This window comes from Hemitrygon akajei, chromosome 6 (assembly GCF_048418815.1).
Source record: "Hemitrygon akajei chromosome 6, sHemAka1.3, whole genome shotgun sequence".
NCBI classification, from domain to species: Eukaryota; Metazoa; Chordata; class Chondrichthyes; order Myliobatiformes; family Dasyatidae; genus Hemitrygon; species Hemitrygon akajei.
In genome coordinates, this window is record NC_133129.1 from 14,857,530 (window position 1) to 14,883,117 (window position 25,588).

The 25,588-nt window shown below is 40.8% G+C and overlaps 2 protein-coding genes across 7 annotated transcripts in view; one reads left to right on the top strand and one right to left on the bottom strand.

The window, feature by feature from the left end:
* The window catches only part of cfap99 (cilia and flagella associated protein 99), a 97,849-nt gene extending 90,898 nt beyond the window's left edge, over window positions 1-6,951 (bottom strand). The window contains exons 1-2 of one of the 3 annotated variants that reach the window (XM_073047948.1): window positions 6,663-6,831; window positions 677-803 (exon numbers count right to left, since the gene is read on the bottom strand). In XM_073047948.1, coding sequence (XP_072904049.1) covers window positions 677-803; window positions 6,663-6,751 — 216 coding nt within the window. In that variant the 5' untranslated portion in view covers window positions 6,752-6,831. Of the gene's footprint in view, window positions 1-676; window positions 804-6,307; window positions 6,404-6,662 lie in introns of those variants that run through there. The other 2 variants (XM_073047950.1, XM_073047949.1) reach the window with 2 other exon arrangements.
* The window catches only part of zfyve28 (zinc finger, FYVE domain containing 28), a 177,379-nt gene continuing 158,573 nt past the window's right edge, over window positions 6,783-25,588 (top strand). For all 4 annotated transcript variants that reach the window (XM_073047944.1, XM_073047945.1, XM_073047947.1 and 1 more), the window contains exon 1: window positions 6,783-7,040. In XM_073047944.1, coding sequence (XP_072904045.1) covers window positions 7,005-7,040 — 36 coding nt within the window. In that variant the 5' untranslated portion in view covers window positions 6,783-7,004. The remainder of the gene's footprint in view (window positions 7,041-25,588) is intronic.

Here is a 25,588-nt window from a genome sequence, read left to right on the forward strand (position 1 = left end):
CAGTTACTAGCTGTCTCTACAGATGCTGCTCATTTGATACATTCTCAATAAGTGATTGAAGCTCATATTCCAATTCAACCTTTAATCATTTCTTACATCTGAAGGTGAAAATAAAGGGAAAACTCCACATGCTGAAACCTTGAAATTAGTACAGAAGATGCTGGAAACACTCATCAGATCAGATAGCACCAGCATAAAGAGAAATGGAGTTAATCATTTAAAGTCTGAGAAAGAAGAATCCTGAACCTGCACCTTTAACTATTTCTCTCCCCACAGATGCTGCCTGACCTGCTGAGATTCCAGCATTTTCTGCTTTTATCTCAGGTTTCTAGCATCTGTAATTATTTGATCTTAAGTAGACTACATGACATTCCTCAATCTTCTTGAGATTTTCATTCAACTCTGTTTGACATCCTCATTTGATTTTTGAAATATGGATCATCATACTAGCCGTAGTTTTTTTTCAGAATTAAAAACAAAGTATTGCAAAATAAATTAGCAAAAATGAAACTGCTGGCTGGGCCTGTATCATCCCTTGATTAGAGTTTAATTGAAGAAGAAATCCAATAATGTCCCAGTATAATATTTGGTTAAAGCCCTGCAGAGTATTTCTAGCTTATTAAACATACCCTGCTGATTCCTGTGGCAATTAATTCAATGTGAACATTTCCCTCACCTTATAGCTGTTTGCTGCTTCACTTACAAAGTGAACAGGGTCATTATTTTGAGGGTCAAACTTGTCCAGTAAACGTACAATATCAGCCAGAAGCCGCGAGTAACTTGACATCTTCAGCAGAAAGCACCTATTCAGTGAAAGAGGTAAATATATATGAAAAGGAGAACTTTTGAAGACAATACAGCAGGATCAAATAACAACCAAGCCCAGAGTAAATGTTCTAAGGTAGAGTCCTGTGAAATATTTTAGAAACTCACTTGCAACCTGTGAATTTAAATCATGAAAGCTTGTGTGCTTATTCTGGCAGAAACATGGCTCCAGAACAACATCACATGCACCATCAATTTTCGAGCAATCCCACTCAGGAACATGTTATTAGTTTTGTGATGCTATGTGCCTTCGTTACTTTCTGTGCCCTATGCTGTGTGTGTGACTGTATGTACATTACTGTGCTTTGCACTTTGGCCCCAGAACAACAATGTTCTATTAGCTGTATACTGTACACGTGTATGGTCGAATGACAATTAAGCTTGAACTTGAAAACTCTTTCACATGTTTTACAATTCAACACATATCAACAGTTACCAGTTAATCTGCTTTTTGGTAATGCAAGTGATGTTGGCCTAGGCAATAGACTTACTTCAGAAACTCAATTTAAATGAGCTCAAGACACTGGTGTAATGCAAACCCTTATCCATGAGCCTATATTAATCACTCAACCAGCATCAATTAAATAGATTTAGTCATGAACTCAGTGCTGTTTGTGGGAATTTGCTGTGTGCAAATTGACTGCCTTTTAATCAACATTACAAAATAATTTCTTCACTTCAGGTCTCCTAAGATCTGTATCAGTTCATGGTTTTTGTTTTCTTTGAAACACTAAAGAACTTTCCTTCCCTGAGTGGTATCATCAGGCCATGCAGTTTCATCCAAGGGACAACAAGCTTCAACATGGAAACAGCCTCAAACATGTATATACTTGACAACAAACTGGACACTTTTTACGAATGCAGCTTGTATACACGATCCTTTGATGCATGAATGAGTTGGCATTTAAAAGTCATGATGCTCCTAACAAACAAACTCTATTCAATCACTGAATCGTGCAGGCCTTTTGTTCTGCTCTGCGCTTGTTGACCCTTGGGAAAATTTTTCCAGTTAGTCTCATTTTCTTGTGGCTTTTTCCCAAAAGCCCCATAAATTTTGACTCCATGTATTTAACTAATCCACTTTGGAAAGGCATTATCTTCCGTTATCTTATTAATTCATAACACCTCTGACCCTGTTGGCAATTATATTAAATCTCTGTCCTCTAGTCACTGACCTTGGGAATCGGTTTCTCCCTGTTTATTGTTGAAACCCTCATGATTTCAGACACCTCCATTGCAAATGGAAATGATGCACACATACTTAATGTGGGTAAAACAAATGCAAATTAAATAGATAACAAACTTCCCACGGAAAATCTAGATGAAAATGAGAGTAGAGTCAACATGCCCTGTACATCAAGTACTCTCTGGGAGACTGGATTAAAAAGCATCTGTACCAACCTGTTAAAGTAACCCATTCTGCTTATGAACTGTCGGGCAGTTCCTGAAAGGTCAACAATTGCTTTCCTCCCACAGATGTTGCTCAAGCCACTAAGTTCTCCCTGCAGATTGTTTGGTGCTTAGTTTATGTTGGGACACATAAGATGCTGGATCAAGACAGCCAATACGTTCTATATCAGTTCTTCATAGAAAGACACATAACCCCTGCATTACACTGAATCGTTTTCAGAACACACTGCTGCCATACTGTTTCAGTCTCCTTTCCAAAGTTTCAGAACACAGCAGCACACATGAGATTGTTGAGATGTCTGCACAGCATTAGGACTCTTAAAAGCAAAGAAATAAGGGAAATTTTGAAGATGATTATTCCTCTAGTTTTGACATCTTCTCTTCTTCCTTCTCCAGTCAGGCAGAAGAAACAAAAGCCTGAAAGCAAGCTCAAAGACAGCTTCTATCCCTGTTATCAGACTCTCGAATGGACCTCTTGTACATAAAGATGGACTCTTAGCCTCAGAATCTACCTCATTATGGTCTTGCACGTCATCATTTACCTGCAGTACACTTCTTCAGTGGCTTTTACACTTCATTCTGAATTGTTATTGTTTTACCTTATTCTAGCTCAATAACCTGTGTAATGACTTGATCTGTATAAATAGTGTGCAAGACAAGATTTTCACTGTGTCTCGGTACATATGACAATAATAAACCAAAACCAAAATCTTTACAGTAATCAAATTTAAACAAATAGTTTTTGTCGCACCTTTCACAACCTCAGGGCACTGCACATCACTTTAAAACCATCTGAGTACTTATCTGAGAGTCACTGTGTTACTTCCATAGAACAATCTTGCAGAAACAGCAATGAAGCACAAGTATTTTGAGATATCACAACAGGGCTTTTTACAAAGGGATCTTGATAGCTGGGCTAGTGGTTCAAGGAATGGCAGATACTGTTTTAGCCAGATAAACGTGAGGTGTTACACTTTGGTAAGACAAATCCGAGCTGCACTAACACACCGGGGCTCTGTGGAGTGCCATGGAACATGGAGATCTGGGGTGCAGGTACATGGTTACATGAAAGTGCTGACACAGATTGACAAGGTGATGGAGGCACTTGCCTTCCACAGTCAGGATATTGAGAACAGAGTTGCACATCTGGTCACAACTGTACAAGATATTGGCAAAGCCACAGCTAGAAGTCTGCATACAGTATAGTTCTGGTCACCCTGCTATTGGATGGATGTCATTAAACTGCAAAGGGTGCAAAAAATATTGACAAGGATATGAGCAGAACTGGAACATAATCAGGCTCTTGAACAGAGTGGATAACTTCACTCACCTCAACACTGAACTATTCCCACAACTTATGGACTCCCTTTCAAGAACTCTTCATCTCATTTTCTTGATATTTATTGCTTATTTATTTTTTGTTTATTTGTATTTACTGTGAATTCCTGCAAGAACATATGGTAACTTTAATAAATTTACTTTGAACTTCGGAGCTTTTGGGTTACGAGGAAAGACTTGAGCTATTTTTTCCTGGAGCATAGGAGCTGGGGATAATTTTACAAAGGTTTATAAAATCATGAGGGGAATACTCCTTTCCTTCAGGTAGGGGAGTCCAAAGGTAGGTTTAGAGTAAGAGAGGAAAGATTTAGAGAAGCAACTTTTCCTACACAGAGGGTGCCACGTATGGAATGAGCTGCCAGAATAAGTGATGGAGGTGGCTACAATTACAATGTTTAAAAAGCATTTGGGCAGTTACATCAATAGGAATGGTTTAGATATCATGAGGGGTATGAATAAGGTAGACAGTTATATCCTTTCCTCCAGGGCTGAGGAGTCCAAAACTAGAGATGTGAGAGGAGTGGAACTGAAGGGCCCTGAGTGGAAATTTCTTTACAAAGAGAACAGTGAGTTTTTAGAATGAGTTTCCAGAAGAAGTAGATGAGGCATATTATGACATTTAAGAGGTAATTGGATGGGCATATGGAGGGGAAAGGCTTGGAGGCTTATGGGCCGAATGTGGACAATTCAGATGAGCAGGGACATGGTTGGCATGGACCAGTTGGGCTGAAGGGCCTGCTTCTTACTTACTACTCACTACACCGGTGACATTTTGGGCAGCAGTGAAGGTTCTCCATCTCTTGTCTGTCCTTGGCCACCATCTTTATTGTGTCCCAGGAGTGGTTCAAGGTCCTCATGTCTGCCCCAAAGAGTTTGGCACCATACCATCACACACAGATACAGAAGGATATTTCATTGCTGTTTCCATAAGAATTTTGTTTGACCAGCCAAGGCTATTAGTCCTAAGCTGATCCCCTGAACCTGGAATGACTGGTGGACAAGTCTTTGACTGGCCTCTACCATTGGACCTGTTTGGCATGGGTGATCATACCAAGAGCCAAAGCATAAAGCCCTGACAGACAGACAGACAGACATACTTTATTGATCCCGAGGGAAATTGGGTTTCATCACAGCCGCACCAACCAAGAATAGTGTAGACATATAGCAATATAAAACCATAAATAATTAAATAATAATAAGTAAATTATGGTGATGGACTTTAGGAAGACCAAACTTGCATTGCTCCCTGTTACTATTGATGGTGAGGATGTGGATGTGGTGAGGACCTACACGTACCTGGGGGTGCACCTGAATGACAGACTTGAGTGGAGCACCAACACAGCTGTGTATAAGAAGGGCCAGAGTCACCTCTACTTCCTCAGGAGACTGAAGGCCTTTGGAGTGTGCAGGCTTCTCCTTCACACGTTCTACTAGTCTGTTGTTGCCAGCACAACCTCCTATGCAGTGGTGTGATGGCGCAATGGCACCAACACAGATGATGTTAACAGTTTCAATAAACTGATTAGAAAGGCTGGCTCTTTTATAGGGGTCAAACTGGACACACTGGAGGCTGGGGTAGAACAAAGGACCCCATGGAAAATCCTGGGAATTTGGGACAATACTGTATTTCTCACCTTCCACATGCCACTTTGGCTGAACACAGGAGCACTTTCAGTAATACAACTGCGCTGCTCCAAAGAGCACTGTGTGAGAGTATTCTCACCGTCGGCCATTAGGCTCTATAATGAGTCATCCAATAGCTGGGGAAGTCAAGACCCCCTTCCTGTCAGACTGTTACAAACCTCTGTTTACCAGAGCTCTGTTTGCCACATGCTGCTATCGTGGACACCATCACTTTTTTATCTGAACGTGTGAATGTGCACCCATTACTATATAATATCTTGTACCACCATCTTATCAGCGTGAACTTGGAAATCTTGTACATCTTATCGGTTAACTTTTTTATTCTTTCTTATTTTCAAATAAGAAAATATTTTACAAGTGTATATCTGCACACTTGTAATGCTACTGTGTCACAAATTTCCATTGTAATCAATAAATTATCTGCCAACTCCAGCAGGATTATAAAACAAAAATGATTCTGTGATGTACTCGGGTGCCAGACCATTGAGAGCTTTAAGAACAAGTACGAGAACTTTAAAGTCAATTCTAAAGGATACAAGGAAGCCAATTCAGAACCACCAGGACAGGAGTGATTTTGTGTTGTTTCAGATTGAATTGAATTGACTTTATTTCTTACATCCTTCACACACATAAGGAGTAAAAGTCTTTACATTATGTCTCCATCTAAATATGCAATGTGCAATCATAGTAATTTGTTCTATTTATAATAAATAGAACAGTCAATGTAACATAGAGTACACTCAAATCAGCGTGAGTTAATCAGTCTGATGACTGATTCCAGCATGCGCGGTCTCTTGTGTTTCCCTTAATGAAGGTTCTTTGACCTGAAATATTTAATTACTTTTCAGTGAGACTGCTATCTGCTTCTCTTTCCTAAGATGCTTCGTGTCCTGAGGAGCATTTCCAGGACTTTCTATTTTAGATATACAGCACCAGTCACTCATTCCCAGGAACTCAACTGACCACTAACCCCATTCACCACAACCACAAATCACTCCGTCAAAATGAAAATACCTAACGATAAAAGATCTAATTGTGGTAAAATCCTTTATCTCAATTCCCCAACTATTTTAAGTTTAAAAAGACAAACCCATTAACTCCGCAGCTGAATCGGAAGGTCGGTTTTCAGTATCTCACTGAACGAGGAGCTGCGGCTGTCGCGGAGCACGGTGCATCTTGGGAATTGTAGTCCCACCCAGCACAATCACCTTCAAATAGACGACGGTTTCGAATGGAATAACTACAAATCCCTATCCGTCACTGCAAGGCGTGTCGCGTCACCCGCGCTACATGTTTGGCCGTCTCTAGGCAACGGAGTTAACTCGTGAACGCAAATACAAAAATCGATCAAGGGCACGAATAGTCATGAATTACCCAAAGGTATAGATAGTAAAACATTGTAAGATCCTATAGTTATATGCCTTCATCAAGTTGAAAAGCATTACCAAACAGAACGGAGTTTTTGAACGATTCTGCAGCTGACTGGCTGCGATGGACGTCCATCTTCGGCGGCAGGCGGCGTTCCTTTCGTCATTTCCGGTGTTATGCTGAGGGGTTGTCTGTGGTGCAGTGTGGGATGGTGTTGTCATGTCAGCTCGGAGCCGGCGCTGGCGCTGACATCGCCGGGGAGGGCGTGAGGAAGAGGTGGTTCGATGTCAGCGTGAGAGCCGGGGTCGGGAGATAGCGGCCGGGGAGCAGAAGCGTCGGCTACGGCCGGTTGACAGCGGCCGCCCCTCCTCGTCCAGCCGGCAGCGCGCAGCTCGCGACAGCCGGCACCCGCCGCCAACATGAACCGGTTCCGCAAGTGGCTGTACAAGCCCAAGGTGAGCTGAGCTGAGCCCCGCTGCGTGTGTGTGTGTCTGCTCGCCACGCACAGAACCTCCCGTGCACGTGTTGCCGGTCCGTCAGCACTTTGCATCTATTATTTTATTAAATTGGAGCGACCGCAAGAAGCAAGTGCAAACGAACGTTCCTTACCCACGCCCAACCCCCCCAAAAAATGTAATTGTGCGGTGTTTGTTTAAATTTTTCTGGGTCCCGCCCGGAATTTGTTTTAAAGCGCTGGGATTGTGAATGGATAACGAGATCATTAGAGCAGCGCAGTATGGTTGCGAAGTGCGGCGTACGAAAGCTGGACAAACTCTCCTATTGCGTGCTCAGTGTTAAAGTACAATCTACCGCAACTTTTAACTGACGTCGGCTCAAATGACCGATTGAGTTTTGTAGGGAAACTAATTTGGTTGATGTCTATATGGCGTTTGCGTTGTATCTGGTTTTTCCGTTACCGAAATCGTTACCAGAGTACGGCTTATTGGTTAGCATGTTGTCAACGGAAGCATTTGAGTTTTATTTTTTTAATGAGCAAACTACGTGCAGTCTGCAGTTTATGAGCCCGACAGGATTAAAACGGATTCAGTGTCACTTACCAAACTGTTTGGTTTGTTGTGGATACTTACATAATAAAAACTAAATGCACTTGAAAAGTGTTTTGTTATGTAAATAACTTTTAATATTCTCTTCACTTCTGAATATTCAGATGTCATGATGATTGCAAAATCTTGTTGGCAATTACTGCCTCTCTAGATGCAGTATTATTTCGTTACTGGCCTATTTCTGCAGCTTTCTTCTTTATGCACTATATGGGAACATTTATTTCAAATGCATAGTTTGACAATTGACTGTGGAACTCTTCTATGCAATCTAGCTTTCAGTTACAACACTGAGCGAAAGAAAGAGTATATTCAAGATATAGATTTGTTATTGATTAGAGGAAAAAGCATTAACTTGTTTATCTGGTTGATCAGCTTTGAATTGTAGCGGAATCTCAATTAACATGTTCTTTGTATAGATCTTTGCTATTAATGCACAAAGATGCTTAAGTTCAAGTTCAAGTTTAATTATATTTCAGTTATTCATGAATTCCTTTGGATACAGCTAAACGAAATAGCATTACTTCTACTCAAGGTGCAAAACTGAGTCATACACAGGCAAGGCACATATCACATGTAAACATGTAGTCGCACAAACGTGAAATTTTCATGTTCACTAAAATGTCTGACTACAATTTTTCATAACAGTTGTCAATTTTGCAGATGTTTCAATCTTTTAGAATCTTTCCTGTTTCTTGTTTTCTTTTTGTGGTGTTTTATGTGTATCAAATAAAGTGTTGAGTGAATTATGGAAATACTGATGTGAGACTGGAAGATGTATTTCTTTGTGTGTTGGAGGAGAATATAGCTTCACCCAAGTTTTTACTTCTCAGTTTTCATACTGAATTTATAGCAGCTGAAGTAAATAGTGAACAAGTTCAATGAGTTTCTATTCCTTGCGTTCAGTATTTAAGGGTGATTTATCGAAAGCTCTTGTAGTTGGTTAATTGACTGTGGATGTGTCAGCATTGTTACAGCGAAGACTGCATTGTAGAGCAAAGTTTGTGGTTGGATTTGATTCTTATTTACTGCTGTACTAAATGGGACGATGTGACCCAGCTTGCCTGCACTGACCCATTATAGTCAAAGTAAGATCTGAAGTCATAAATAGTCATTGGTGAATTGCTGAAGGGCAATAGATAGCTTTGGAAACTCTACCACTTCATTTTTGCTTATATTGTTAGCAACATCTTGTCTTTTTCTATAGTTGTCCTGAAACACTTTAAAATTAATTTTTGGAGTTAGTGCTGTAATGCAAATGGTTGGACACAAGCTATAGGCATTCAGGTTTGTTGAATTATATAACATTTCTGCCCTTATTTGGGAAAGTTAAGTCATCTTCAGTTTTGTTCTCTTCCATCTTAACTGTTCAATTGTTTTTTTTCCCATTCTGCTGCTAATTTAAGTTGTAGGATATCAGAATCAGGTTTATTATCACCGGCATGTGACGTGAAATTTGTTAAGTTAGCAGCAGCAGTTCAATGCTATACATAATCTAGCAGAGGGAGAGAAAAAAAATAATAAATAAATAATAATAAAACAATTTTAAATGAACAAGTAAATCAATTACATATATTGGATAGATTATTAAAGAACTGTGTAAAAACAGAAATACTGTATTAAAATAAAGTGAGGTCCAAAGCTTCATCCAAAATCCATTTAGGAATCCAATGGCAGAGGGGAAGAAGCTGTTCCTGAATTGCTGAGTGTGTGCCTTCAGGCTTCTGTACCTCATAACTGATGGTAACAGTGAGAAAGGGGCATGCCCTGGGTGCTGGAGGTCCTTATATATTCTTTTCAAGCCCTCTATTCTAGATCATAACAAATCAGTGTCATGCTGGAAATACTCGTGCATGGAGAGAGAAGCAGAATTAACATTTCAGACCATTGGCTGTTCTTCACAACTGGTTCTTTTGCTAGTTTTGTTATATCCCTAATTTGACAAATAAATTGTGCCTGTTTAAAGCTTATCGAAGTAGGTCATTGGTCCTTGTGGGCTCTGCAATGAAAATGTTTGCTTCCGTACTTCCTCCTATTTTCACCTACAAAGTACTGAAAGAAAATGTGAAAATCAAAAGTGCAAGTTCATTATTTCTTAACAAGGCTACAGTTGATATTCTATTGTGGTAAGTATATCACCATTCTTAGTAGATTACCAACTCAATTATTTCAAGTGGAGACAAGAAAATGCAAATGCTGGAAATCTGGAGCAATGTATTAAAATACTGGATAAATTTCGCAAGTCAGGGAGCACCTGTGAAGGGAAATGGACAGTTGATATTTTGGATCTTATGGGCAAGTGCACTGTAAGATGCACCAAGCTATCAGATTGCTTAATTCATGCTGACTCAACTGTATTTCTATGTTATATCGACTATCCTGTTTTACATAATATTTATTATAAATTACTATAATTGCACATTTAGACAGACATAACGCAAAGATTTTTACTCCTCGTGTATATGAAGGATGTAAGTAATAAAGTCAATTCAACTCAACGTGTGGGCAGGTGCAGTGAATAACTCTACTTAAAAAAATGCTGTGGTCTTGTCCGTTCAGAAATCTGGCGGTGGAGAATAAGCTGTTCTTAAAACATTAAGTGTCTGTCTTCCGGCTCTTGTATATCCTCGATTGGTAGCAATGAGAAGAGAGCATATCCCCTTTCTATACTTTTACTCATTTGGGCTACACCTTAGAAATAAACTCAAATTGGATCAGCAGCTGGAAAAATGGGTTGAAAAATGGCAGATGAAGTTTAATACAGACAGGTGTGAGATATTCATCAACGATTTAGATGAAGGCATTGAGAATAACATCAAGTTTGCTGATGATACTAAGCTGGGTGGCAGTGTGACATGTGATGAGGATGTTAGGAAAATTCAGGGTGACTTGGACAGGCTGGGTGAGTGGGCAGATACTTGGCAGATGACGTTTAATGTGAATAAGTGTGAGGTTATCCACTTTGGGAGTAAGAACAGGAAGGCAGATTATTATCTGAACGGTGTAGAGTTAGGTAAGGGAGAAATACAAAGAGATCTAGGAGTCCTTGTTCATCAGTCACTGAAGGTGAATGAGCAAGTGCAGCAGGCAGTGAAGAAGGCTAATAGAATGTTGGCCTTTATTACAAAGGGAATTGAGTACAAGAGCAAGGAAATCCTTTTGCATTTGTACAGGGCCCTGGTGAGACCACACCTGGAGTATTGTGTACAGTTTTGGTCTCCAGGGGTTAAGGAAGGACATCCTGGCTGTAGAGGAAGTGCAGCGTAGATTCACGAGGTTAATTCCTGGGATGTCCGGAATGTCTTACGCAGGGAGGTTAGAGAGACTGGGCTTGTACACGCTGGAATTAAGGAGATTGAGAGGGGATCTGATTGAAACATATAAGATTATTAAGGGATTGGACAAGATAGAGGCAGGAAATATGTTCCAGATGCTGGGAGAGTTCAATACCAGAGGGCATGGTTTGAGAATAAGGGGTAGGTCATTTAGGACAGAGTTAAGGAAAAACTTCTTCTCCCAGAGAGTTGTGGGTGTCTGGAATGCACTGCCTCGGAAGGCAGTGGAGGCCAATTCTCTGGATGCTTTCAAGAAGGAGCGAGATAGGTATCTTATGGATAGGGGAATCAAGGGATATGGGGACAAGGCAGGAACAGGGTATTGATAGTAGATGATCAGCCATGATCTCAGAATGGCGGTGCAGGCTCGAAGGGCCGAATGGTCTACTTCTGCACCTATTGTCTATTTGCACTTTGGAAGGAAAAACCAAAGTAGAACATACAAGGTAAATGGTAGGGCATTGAGGAGTGCAGTAGAACAGAGGGATCTGGGAATACAGATACAAAATTCCCTAAAAGTGGTGTCACAGGTAAATAAGGTAGTAAAGAGAGCTTTTGATACATTGGCCTTTATAAATTAAAGTATTGAGTATAGAGTTGGAATGTTATGGTGAGGTTGTATAAGGCATTGGTGAGGCCGAATTTGGAGTATTGTGTGCAGTTTTGGTCACCAAATTACAGGAAGGATATTAATAAGGTTGAAAGAGTACAGAGAAGGTTTACAATGGTGTTGTTGGGACTTGAGAAACTGAGTTACAGAGAAAGGTTGAATAGGTTAGGACTTTATTCCCTGGAGCGTCGTAGAATGAGGGGAGACTTGACAGAGGTATGTAAAATCATGATGGGTATAGATAGAGTGAATGCAAGCAGGCTTTTTCCACTGAGGCTAGGGAAGAAAAAAGCAAGAGGACATGGGTTAAGGGTGAAGGGGGAAAGTTTAAAGGGAACATTAGGGGGAGCTTCTTCACACAGAGAGTAGTGGGAGTATGGAATGAGCTGCCAGATGAAGTGGTAAATGCGGGCTTTTTTTTAACATTTAAGAGAAACTTGGACAGGTACACGGATGAGAGGTGTATGGAGGGATATGGTCCAGGTGCATCAGTGGGACTATGCAGAAAAATGGTTTGGCACAGCCAAGAAGGGCCAAAAGGTCTGTTTCTGTGCTGAAATGTTCTATGGTTCTAAAGCAAAGATCTTATTTGACCACAATTTTGGTCATTTCCCCTTCCTTTCTGATATAGTGTCAAATTAGTTTCATTAAATATAATCTGAAAATTGAAAGTTTGTAAAAGGGAAGAAAAGTATCAAAGTATCTTGCAGGATAGTAATATGAATTATGACTGCAGGTAAATTTTGGCAAGTGATTTCGGTGTTTGAGATTTACAACCCTCTGAGAAAAGAGATTTCCACACACATTTTTAAATGACTGGTTCCTTGTCGCATCCCTTTTTCATAGACTCTCCTATGAGAGGAAACGTGAATGTCTACCCTGCTAGGAAGATCATTTCCACCTCCTGTTTCTGCACCCCCTCCCAAATTCTTTTGAATGCCAAGGAATACAAACACAACTGTCTTGCATCTATTGATTTTAAACAAAAAGCCCTCTTGGCTTAAGAATTTTGCCTTTTGAATCTCCTCTGGACTCCCTCCAATAGTACAATAAGGGGATTGAATTTGTGCACTTATTCCAGGTAATGCTGACCCAATCTCCTATACAAAATCTTTTAGATAGATAGATAGATAGATACTTTATTCATCCCCATGGGGAAATTCAACTTTTTTTCCAATGTCCCATACACTTGTTGTAGCAAAACTAATTACATACAATACTTAACTCAGTAAAAAAATATGATATGCATCTAAATCACCATCTCAAAAAGCATTAATAATAGCTTTTAAAAAGTTCTTAAGTCCTGGCGGTAGAATTGTAAAGCCTAATGGCATTGGGGAGTATTGACCTCTTCATCCTGTCTGAGGAGCATTGCATCGATAGTAACCTGTCACTGAAACTGCTTCTCTGTCTCTGGATGGTGCTATGTAGAGGATGTTCAGAGTTATCCATAATTGACCGTAGCCTACTCAGCGCCCTTCGCTCAGCTACCGATGTTAAACTCTCCAGTACTTTGCCCACGACAGAGCCCGCCTTCCTTACCAGCTTATTAAGACGTGAGGCGTCCCTCTTCTTAATGCTTCCTCCCCAACACGCCACCACAAAGAAGAGGGCGCTCTCCAAAACTGACCTTTTGATATTAAAGTCCAATCTTATTGCAAGGAAGGCCAATACAGATTTGTGGGACCTACCTGTTAACTTTTGTGTGATTCATGTACAAGAATGCCAAGATCCCTCTGTACTCTAATCATTTGATTTTTCTCTTTGTACCAGTTGAACATAGAAAATCTACAGCACAGTACAAGCCCTTCGGCCTACAATGCTGTGTTGAACATGTACTTACTTTATAAGTTATCTGGGGTTACCCATAGCCATCTATTTTTCTAAGCTCCATGGAGTCTCCAGGAGTCTCTTAAAAGACCCTATCGTATCCGCCTCCACCACTGTTGCCGGCACCCATTCCACACATTCATCACTCTCTGTGTGTTTAAAAATAAATCCACAAACAAACAAGCCTTGCCCCCTGACATCTCCTCTGTACCTACTTCCAAGCACCTTAAAACTGTGCCCTCTCGTGTTAGTTATTTCAGCCCTGGGAAAAAGCCTCTGTCTATCCACATGATCAATTCCCTTCATCATCTTATACACAGTATTTAAAATGTATACATTTTTATGCACATGATGTGTATGGCCATAACTGGTAATGGATATTTATTATCCACTGGCACAGAGCATTTTATACAGGTTGTATGTGCCGGAAGTAGTTTTCCCCAAGTGACACTGCTTTGCAGCACATGATGTGGTAGAGAATGCTTGGTAAAAGCATTGTTATGCACAATAGGATTTGGCATGATGTCAATCAACCCTGAGAGCTACTGCTAATTGGTAATTGTGAATATGCAAATAAATGTTTGGGCTCTTTTTGAGAACTCCGCATAGTTATCGACATAGGCTATAGTTGTCTGGACACTGATACTGGTCTAATTTTTCTGGATTCCTTTGATAATTGATGTTTGAAGTGTATAAGTTTCAAGGCACAAATGATTCTGCAAAACTGTTCTTGACCACTATTAAGTTAGAAGTGATTAAAGTAATTTTGTTGCAATAAACTGATGACCCATTTTGTGAAGATCCCAAATTTGGAATATAAAAAGATTTTAAAGTCTTAGTGCCTACTGAACCGTGCAGATTCAATATTAAGACGAACTATGATACCCTGAGCTGACTTGGATCCTACATTGAAGCATCATGGGTTTACTGAGTGAATTATTCACAACAAGCTGGGAAGATTAGTGATCTGTGTAGTAGAACAGGTTTAATAATTCTGGTCATCAATTGGTCATTTTGCTTATTTCAGTTAGAAGTTCATCAACCTGAAATATTAGCTGTGTTACCCTTTTTTTGTTCAGGACACACTGGTTGTCTGCCCTGTTGGCTCAGTCTTTCATTGGTTCTTTTGTGGTTATTGGACTTATTGAGTATGCCTGCAAGAAAATGAATCTCAGGGTTGTATATAGTAATTATATATGTACTTTAATAAATTTACTTTGAACTTTCCACAGGTGCTGCCTACTGCAAAGAGTTTAGTAAACAACAACATACACAAAATGCTGGTAGAACACAGCAGGCTAGGCAGCATCTATAGGGAGAAGCGCTGTCGACGTTTCAGGCCGAGACCCTTCGTCAGGACGAACCGAAAGGAAAGATAGTAAGAGATTTGAAAGTAGTGGGGGGAGGGGGAAATGTGAAATGATAGGAGTAGACCGGAGGGGGTGGGATGAAGCTAAGAGCTGGAAAGGTGATTGGCGAAAGTGATACAGAGCTGGAGAAGGGAAAGGATCATGGGACGGGAGGCCCCAGGAGAAAGAAAGGAGGGGGGGGGGAAGCACCAGAGGGAGATGGAGAACAGGCAAACAACTAAATATGTCAGGGATGGGGTAAGAAGGGGAGGAGAGGCATTAACGGAAGTTAGAGAAGTCAATGGAAAATTTGGAGAAGGTCCTTTCCCTTCTCCAGCTCTGTATCACTTTCGCCAATCACCTTTCCAGCTCTTAGCTTCATCCCACCCCCTCCGGGAGTCTACTCCTATCATTTTGCATTTCCACCTCCCCCCTCTACTTTCAAATCTCTTACTATCGTTCCTTTCGGTTAGTCCTGACGAAGGGTCTCGGCCCGAAACGTCGACATCGCTTCTCCCTACAGATGCTGCCTAGCCTGCTGTGTTCAACCAGCATTTTGTTGTTGTTTGAATTTCCAGCATCTGCAGATTTCCAAGAGTTTAGTAATCTTTGATTATTAACCCAGTGCACTAGGAGTGAGGAACAGTTTTCATTTAAAAACATTAAATAATATGCAAGATTATAATCCAGTAATGTGTGTTCATGACTTGTTTTGTGCTTTCAGTGTAAAGTAATTTACACAAACTATTTTAGCTGGAGATCACTTCTGTGGTGAGAGCAATTAAGGCACAGAGCAAAGGCAGACAATGAAAGAAGACCATTTGAGAGTGACAGACTTGATTATTTTGCAGTTTTTCTCTCCTGAAAGGTACAGGTAGCTTGATGAGACAGGCTGCCTGGAGCACCTGTGGCCTCTTGATGTCTCTCCCCATCCCCCCACTGAAGCAATGCTGAGTTGTAGGTCTCAGCATGTCTGTCTTGGTCCTGTGTTCTGCTTCAGTTTTAGCTAATGCTTCTGCATGTCAGTTTGGATAGCTAAGCCCACACAGGAAACTTTTAATCTACAAAACAGTTTGAGTGACAGGAAAGTAACACATCTGTAATTCTCATAACTTTTCATGGTCCTGTTCAGGAGTATGAAATAGTTTGCAAGTTTGTTAAGAGTGGATACTTAGATAGATAGATAGATACTTTATTCATCCCCATGGGGAAATTCAACTTTTTTCCAATGTCCCATACACTTGTTGTAGCAAAACTAATTACATACAATACTTAACTCAGTAAAAAAATATGATATGCATCTAAATCACTATCTCAAAAAGCATTAATAATAGCTTTTAAAAAGTTCTTAAGTCCTGGCGGTTGAATTGTAAAGCCTAATGGCATTGGGGAGTATTGACCTCTTCATCCTGTCTGAGGAGCATTGCATCGATAGTAACCTGTCACTGAAACTGCTTCTCTGTCTCTGGATGGTGCTATGTAGAGGATGTTCAGAGTTTTCCATAATTGACCGTAGCCTACTCAGCGCCCTTCGCTCAGCTACCGATGTTAAACTCTCCAGTACTTTGCCCACGACAGAGCCCGCCTTCCTTACCAGCTTATTAAGACGTGAGGCGTTCCTCTTCTTAATGCTTCCTCCCCAACACGCCACTACAAAGAAGAGGGCGCTCTCCACAGCTGACCTATAGAACATCTTCAGCATCTCACTACAGACATTGAATGACGCCAACCTTCTAAGGAAGTACAGTCGACTCTGTGCCTTCCTGCACAAGGCATCTGTGTTGGCAGTCCAGTCTAGCTTCTCGTCTAACTGTACTCCCAGATACTTGTAGGTCTTAACCTGCTCCACACATTCTCCATTAATGATCACTGGCTCCATATGAGGCCTAGATCTCCTAAAGTCCACCACCATCTCCTTGGTCTTGGTGATATTGAGACGCAGGTAGTTTGAGTTGCACCATATCACAAAGTCCTGTATCAGTTTCCTATACTCCTCCTCCTGTCCATTCCTGACACACCCCACTATGGCCGTGTCATCAGCGAACTTCTGCACATGGCAGGACTCCGAGTTATATTGGAAGTCTGATGTGTACAGGGTGAACAGGACCGGAGAGAGTACAGTCCCCTGCGGCGCTCCTGTGCTGCTGACCACCGTGTCAGACCTACAGTCTCCCAACCGCACATACTGAGGTCTATCTGTCAAGTAGTCCACTATCCAATCCACCATGTGAGAGTCTACTCCCATCTCCGTTAGTTTGTGATGTCATGTAATCATTCAAGAGTAATATGAGTAATATGAAGGAGGACAATTGGTAGAAGACTGTACTTCAACAAGAGCTATGTCCAGCACACTGTCTTGCAGTACAGGACTGACAAATTTGCTTGTGAAACCAAATACAAGGGTTCTGTGGGTTGTGCAAGGATTCATTTCTTTAGAAATGTCCAGTCATTGCTGAGAACAGTCTGAATTTTCTCTGAAGTCAGAGATGAGTAGCCCCCCTCCCTCCAAATGATTACGTGAAATCATTGCAGATTGATTTGGAAGGTATAGACTGGGGAAGGTGATCATGGATGATAGTCATTCCAGGTGACCAGTGACCAATGTTTGTCTGGATGCTGCCTGGGTGGAGTAACAGTGGGGGAGCTGATCAAATGAAACTATTAGTAGTTTAATAAAATAGTGTGCTAACCAGAGGTGGCTCTGGGTTTGTAATGTTTGCTTCTATCTGAAGGAAAATTTGGAGAAGGCATTGGCTCTTTCCATTCGTGATGACTGCACCGTTTCCTGGTGACAGGATTTGAGTACTATATATGTCTGGGAGAATATGTGTAAATGACATCTGAGGACCTTTTATGTATTGAGAATGATTTAACAATCAATTTATTGGTTCAAAGCCATTATTACTTTGTGGTCAATATTCCTTTATGGTACAGATGGAGGCCACTCAGCCTACCGTCTCTGTCAGCTGAGCAATCCCATTATTCATCATTTTCCCTTTATTCCATATTCCAAAGAACTCCCCGTTGACACTGCTAACACGCTAGAGTCAATCTACATTGGCCAATTAACCTATCAACCCATGAGTTTTGGAGGAATGTGGAGACCTGGAAGAAATGCACATTGTAACAGAAAATTGACATATTTCTCTCTCAGCCCTGGAGTTCAGATTGAAATGGGGTCGTTGGATTGAGTTGTGAGTTAACACTTATGCTCCTATACTGAATTTCAGTGGGACATGATACCTAACTGTGGAGAGATTTAATGACTGGACGCATAAGAGTTCCTGGAAATCTTGAACAACACAATGTTGGAGAAGCTCAACAGGTCAGGCAGCATCAATGGCGGGAAATAGGAAGATGCTGCCTGACCTGCTGAGTTCCTCCAGCATCTTACGTGTATTTAATGAATCATTTTTTAACTTGTTAGTTTTTTTTACCAGTTTGAATGCAAAATGTTGTTTACAGCAATGTTTATTTTGTTCTTTTTGTCCTTAAGCTGAGGTCAAAGAGACTCCATGTCCATGACGACCATTGAGAATTCATTTGTACTCATCCAGTATACCAGCATTTGGCCCTTAGCCTTCTGTGCCTTGCTGATTCAAATGTCGTGTTACTTGCTTTCATGATCACATTATCAGTCCTGAACTGTGAGGCCCTCTTGACAGAGCTTTTGTCCTAAATGTTTTTATCAAGTTCATCCTCTATCCAGTGTCTTCCTTCATATCATGACTGAAGTGTCATGTTGTGACACCAAACTATGTAACTGCCTACACCACCACCTCAGGCGATGCATTACATTCCACATTTCAATCAGTCTTTGGCAGGGGAAAATCTTTTAAACCACTCAGCCCTCCCTGCATCCTTGAGTTTTAGACATTGCCTGCTCCTGAACAAGAGGGGATAACTTCACTCACCTCATCACTGAACTGTTCCCACAATCTGTGGACTCACTTTCAAGGACTCTTCATCTCATTCACAATATTTGTTTATTAATTATTGTTTGTTTTTCTTTTTCTGTTTTTCAGTTTGTCTTTTGCACATGAGTTTGTCTATTTTGTTTGTGGTTTTTCATTGATTATATTTTGTTTCTTTGTATTTACTATGCATACCTGTAAGGAAATGAATCTCAGGGTAGTATATGATGACATATGCAGACTTTTATAATAAATTCACTTTACTTTGAATTTTGAGCAGCTTGAAGCTATCTCCCTTAATTTTGCTGCTTTAAATTTTGTATTGCTCTCTTGGTCTCTTTTACTCCCAGGGAAACAACCTCAGCTCATTTAGTCTATCCTTATAACCAAAACACTCCAACAGAAGCAATCTCCTCTGCATCCTCTCCACTGCCATCTTATCCTTCCGACTGTGTGGTGACTAAAACTACAGTGTTCTGGCGAATGATGGCTTATTTCACTCTGCCACCTTTGTCATCTGTGCTGCTACCTTCAAGGGTTTTGGACTTGTACAAGATTCCTGTGCTCCTTAATTAGCAGTGAATGTCAGGGTCCTATCCTCAATGCTTTTCTGAAAATGCATCACCTTTCAATTACCAGGATTACATTATGATTTTGGCCGGGGCGGGGGGTTGGGGGGAAGTTGTTCTCTTCTGACTTTTTTTTAAAAAAAAGTCAGTTTGGACAATACTCAGTAATGACAGGGCTGTTTGTAGGAAATGAACCTTGTGCAACTGCAATCCTCTGTATACACTTTCACAATTAAACTGTTATTTTTGAGCTGCAAGACAATGTGGGTATAGACTTCTGGACATAACTTTTATTAAAATATCAGGAATGGGCTTTTAACAGTTGTCATCTTCCATTAAAGAGTAATGTGATATCAAATTACCAGCTCCCAACCTGCTTAAGAATTATTTTATATTCCCTAACAGGCCCAACAAGGTAAGAGGATCACTGACATTGGTTTGCAGATTAAAAATTTAGTGTGTGTGTTCAGCTATCCAACCTGCAGTTATTTTGCCACTTTGCCAACTAATTAATCTTATCCTTTCGCCTCAGACCACCTTATTATAAACAGCAGCAAGTTTTGTAGATGCAGATCATTAATTTATATAACTGTGGGTCCCAGCACTTGATTCCTTGCACCATATGGATCAATACATTTTCTTTTCTTTTTGAGAATGGCAATCAATCAGTCTGGATCTTCCTGGGATATGAAGGCTCTCAGGACGATTTTACTTTTGTCCATGAAGACATCGAATACCCTTTCCTACTTAAAGGTGATATACTCTAGAATTTGATTATTATTGACTAAACCCCTCCTTGAATTCCCCAACTATAATGTCCTTTGTGAGTACAGATGAGTAGGTTCACGAGGTTAATTCCCGGGATGGCGGGACTGTCATATGTTGAAAGATTGGAGCGACTGGGCTTATATACACTGGAATTTAGAAGGATGAGAGGGGATCTGATTGAAACAAAAAAGATTATTAAGGGATTGGATGCGCTGGAGGCAGGAAGCATGTTCCCACTGATGGGTGAGTCCAGAACTAGAGGCTACAGTTTAAGAATAAGGGGTAGGCCATTTAGAACAGAGATGCGGAAAAACTTTTTCACCCAGAGAGTGGTGGATATGTGGAATGCTCTGCCCCAGAAGGCAGTGGAGGCCAAGTCTCTGGATGCATTCAAGAGTGAGTTAGATAGAGCTCTTATAGATAGCGGGGTCAAGGGATATGGGGAGAGGGCAGGAACGGGGTACTGATTGTGTATGATCAGCCATGATCACAGTGAATGGCAGTGCTGGCTAGAAGGGCTGAATGGCCTACTCCTGCACCTATTGTCTATAGTATTCATTTGAGACCTTGTTTTCATCCTCTGGCACCATACATATCTGTCCCTAACAGTCCCTACTCTTTCCCTGGTTATCCTTTTGCCCTTAAATGTGTTTAGAAAATATTTAGGAATTTCCTTTATTAGTCTCAATATTTTATGGTCCCACTTTGCAATGCCCAGGCAAATTTTATTTTCAGTTGTACTTCTTAATTGTGATTTTATTCAGTTTAAACTGAATTGGATGCTGTTGTTTTTCACCACGTATGTAAATCCAAGGTTGGGTACCTGAGATGTTTTTTATCCTGGGCTTTGTGTGCCTTGGGAATACTGTGACCCAAAACACTGAAAGGTGTGCTGTTAAGCCTCGGAGCATCTGAACAATGCTTGCCAGCTTAGGATATACTGGCTGAATATTAGATTTTAAAATCAAGCTGGTGTGGTTGTGAAGTGTTTTTCATTTGCATAAACTATTGATGGGTGAATGACACTTGGTGTGATGTGTGAATTCCACGGGATACACAAGATCCATGGTAATTTGGCCATTTGGGTTCAGAATTGGCTTGTCCAGAGAAAACATGAGAGAGGGAGACAGACTCGCAGATGATACAAAAATTAGTGGCTTTGTGTATAGTGTGGAAGATTATCAAAAGATACAATGGGATATCAATTAGTGGCAGATATGTGGAAATAATTGACAGATGGAATGACAGGCTGAGGAGAGGACGACTAGAATTCTACCCCCCCCCCCCCCCCCCCCCGTGTTGAAAGCTGAATGTCTAATTCTAAAGGACATGCATTCATGCATTTAAGATGTGCAGGGTAAGTTCTTTTGCATGGTGGTAGGTGCCTGGAATGTGCTGCCAGGGGTGGTAGTGGAGGCAGATGTGATTTAAGTGTTTAACTGGCTATTGAGTGGGCAAAGAATGGAAGGATATTGGGTATTATGCAGGCAAAAGGGATTAGTTTCGCATAACATCATGGGCTGAAGGTCCTGTTTTTGAGTTGTAATATTCATGGTCTGTGTTCTCTGTAATATATTTCATATAGGCCCAGACAAGTGCGATTGCACTGAAAGAATAAATCTTTGTATTTTTAATAATGGGCCGGCTGGTGGTGTAGTGGCATCTGCACTGGACCTCAAGGTAGATGGTCCTGAGTTCAAACCCAGCCGGGTCCCGACCTGGGCAGCAGCAGAATCTGCATGGAAGAAAGGCCTGGCAATCTACCTCCGTATCTTGCCATGAAAACCCTATGGACCCTCTGGTTTGTGAGGTCACGAAGAGTTGGACTCAACTGAACAACAATCTTTTAACAAAAATCAGAATTCCTTAAGGACCTGATGACTTTGCAATGGCTTTGGCTGTTAAAGACTTTACTGTAGATTAATTATGTGCATTGGTAGTAAAAAAATTTGACCTGATTAATAAAATGTGTATGACTTATTATCTAAAGTAGGCACATTCAACGAACCAGTTTTGCTCAAAGGACCACACACAAAATGCAGGAGGAACTCAGTGGGCCAGGTAGCATCTATGGAGAAAAGTAACTGGTCACTGTTTTGGCCGAAATCCATCATCAGGATTCCTGTGGATGAATCTGACATAATTTACTTTAGTTTTTCTTAAAAACGTGTTAATCTTGTAGTTAAGAGTGCAAGTTCAGATCTTCAATTTAGGTTAACAAGTTCAAAACATCTCAAATAAGGCAAAATATTTCCAGTAAGCACAAAGTACACTGCAGATGCTGTGGTCAAATCAATACGTACAAACAAGCTGGATAAACTCAGCAGGTTGGGCAGCATCCATTTCAACGGATGCTGCCCAACCTGCTGAGTTCATCCAGCTTGTTTGTACGTGTTGAAAATATTTTCTGGCTGTATGCTGCTTTGATTTTGTTTCCATGACTCGGTTTGAAGATGTAGCTACTTGGAGCAGTGTTGAATTTTAATATGTGAGCAGTTGACATGGAAATGTGTTCAATAATTTTCAGGTGGCCCCTCTTTTTCGAGCATTCACTTCATGACACCTTGCTGTTACGAAAGACCTACATAGGTTACCTGTTTTTGCTAACAGAAGGTATTTTCACTGTTACGAAAAAAGGCAGTGCGCCAAAAAAAGCAGCGTGCCCCGAGCAGCCAAGCTCCTCCCCCGGAACTGCATTTTAGCCACCATTGCTTAAACACGTGCCTGTGAGCATCTGTGCTTTACGTCGATTTATTTTTAAAATCCATTAGCAAGATGAGTTCTGAGGTATCGGAAAAGCCTAAAAGAGCTCGTAAGAGTGTTGCATTTAGCGTAAAACTAGACATAATTAAGCATTTTGATCATGGTGAACGAAGTAAGGACACTGTCCGCGTGTTGAACTTGCCTGTGTCCACCATTCGTACTATTTATACGCAGAGAGAAAGAATCTTGAAAGCTGCCGATGTTACTGTTGGTTCTGCTCTTAGCAAAGTGGTCTCTCTTAGTTGGCATCCAATAATGAATAAAATGGAAAGTCTATTGCTTGAGTGGATTGATGGGTGTACAAAGGGTGGTGTTCCGTTAAGTTATTTTGTACTTAAGGAGAAATCAGTCAGTCTTTTTAATAAGCTGAAACAGAAAGCACTGGACGATGGTGATGAAAGTGTTGCGAAAGTGGAATTTAAAGGTAGTCATGGGTGGTTTGATCGGTTTCTGAGGCGAGGGCAGCTTCATAGCTTAAAGTTTACTGGAGCGAGTGCTTTGGCTGATACTGAAGTTGCCGAAAAGTTCCCAGCAGAACTGAAGAAAATAATTACAGGAGGTGGTTACTCGTATAAGCAAGTTGATGCACCATCAATAACTCTCGGAGACGGGAGGCGAACGATAGGCTTTTATTAGTAGCAAAAGTGACCATAACATCTTGGAGACTGAGGGAGGAGCAGTGCCTCCAATCACCTTTATACAGGGGTCTGTGGGAGAAGCCACAGGAGCATTCAGCAGAGGGTTGTGTCCAGACAGGTATACACATAGTTTACCACACAAGTGTTTAACTGTGACGAAACTGCAATTTATTGGACGACTCAGCCCAACACTCCGTCATTAGTGTGCTCGCTGTCTTCCCCATTCTGGTAAGTGAAACTACACTGTACATAGATTATTTCTACTTTATATAGGCTGTGTATTTTTGTGTTAATTTGGTATGATTTGGCAGCTTCATAGTTTAAAGGTTACTGGAGAGACTGCTTCCGCTACATAGTGAGATACACCACGTAGTCAGATTTTCGCTATGCTAGACAGTGCTGCAATGATTGTAGAAAAGTATTTCTACTTTATATCGGCTGTGTATTTATCATATTCCTGCTTTTACTACATGTTACTGTTATTTTAGGTTTTATGTGTTATTTGGTGGCATGATTTTGTAGGTTATTTTTGGGTCTGGGAATGCTCACAAATTTTTCCCATATTAATAAATGATAATTGCTTATTCACTTTATGACATCCCGGTTTGCGAACCGTTTCACAGGAACGCTCTACCTTCAACTAGCGGGGTGAACCTGTATTCATTTACGGGATGTTGGCGTCACAAGCTAAGCCAGCATTTATTACCCATCCCTAGTGTTAAGTAGTATCATTTATATCGGATAAATGTATGCAATATGCATTCTGAAATTCCTGTTCTTTGCAGACATTCATGAAAACAGAAGAGTGCCCCAAAGAATGAATGACAATTAAAAACATCAGAACTCCAAAGCCCCCTTCCTCCCACACAAACCAGCAATAACCTTCCCCCACCCCTACCACTTGTGCAAAAAAGCATCAGCACCCTCCACCCACCAAGCATGCAATTGCAAAACCCCTAATAAGAACAGTGATCTGCAGAACAACAAAAAAACAATTGTGCACCTGACAATTCAACATGCCTCAGGTTCTCTTTTTCTCTCTCTCTCTCTCTCTCTCTCCCCAATAAAGGGAAAAAGGGGAGACATAATAAAACAATTTGCTGAGTTGAGAGGGAGAGGGACCCCGCTAATCCGATGTTCTGTTTACTCCCATGATGCCTCATTTGGCAGCACTGGCTTACAGTCAGCCCATCCACAGGGCAGCAACACCTGGGAACCCCAAAGGCACACTAGTCTTCTAGGCTGTGTCCTTGGGATAGGGAAAAGTGATTGGTCTTGAGCCCCTGGGGCCCCACCACCACAAGGAACCGAAGTCTGAGTGATGCTCCAGGTCATGGTCTTCAACAGAACCCCATCCACCCTGAAAAGGAAAAAGAGACACCAAAGGTAGAAACTGAGCTCTTTTTGTAGATGAACGTGAAGGAGTCACTATTGAGTGCCATTGTAACTCCATCTCCATCTCTGAAATACAGAGTTTAAAAATAAAGGCAGAGTTCCCAAAGGCAGGGCACTCCATGGAAGGGAAAGACAAGAGTATTATTTTAAAGGAATGAGCTTTTAGAATAGATGGCCGTATGTTATGATAGCCATTGTTGTGAACTAAAATTTTAGATTGGAGCATTTTCTTGTGAATTAAAATCTAGCTGCTTCAGATGAATTTAAATAATTTACTGTTGTTTGAATTAAAAGCCCTGATCCTAAATTGTAACTCCTTGAATCATGTTGAAACACCTTGCCAGAAATTGTATATCTTGCCTTTTCCTGTTTGTGAGGATTTTCAGGTTCTTTTGGCTCATCTCAGCTATGTGAGTCTCTGGAAAATCTAAACAAATTGATACAAAATTATTATAAGTTGAGGGATGGTTTTGCACTGAAGGATTTAAGTACTTAAGCTTCAAGAATTCTCAAAATGGTGATTGTGAACTTGACATTGTTCTGCAGGCCAAATCTAATCAGTTGCCCAGATCTGTGTGTTAAACCAGCTCTGATTTTTAATAAAAGATACTCACTTACATAATTCAGAATTAATTTCTTCCAAGATTACATCATCCCTAGATGAATCTTACAATTGTTTCAACTGAGAAGGAAGTCTTTCAGTCAATGGAGCCCTTTTGGAATTCTGTTTTTTTTAAAGAAAAAAACCCTCATTCCATTTTCTCCAACTGT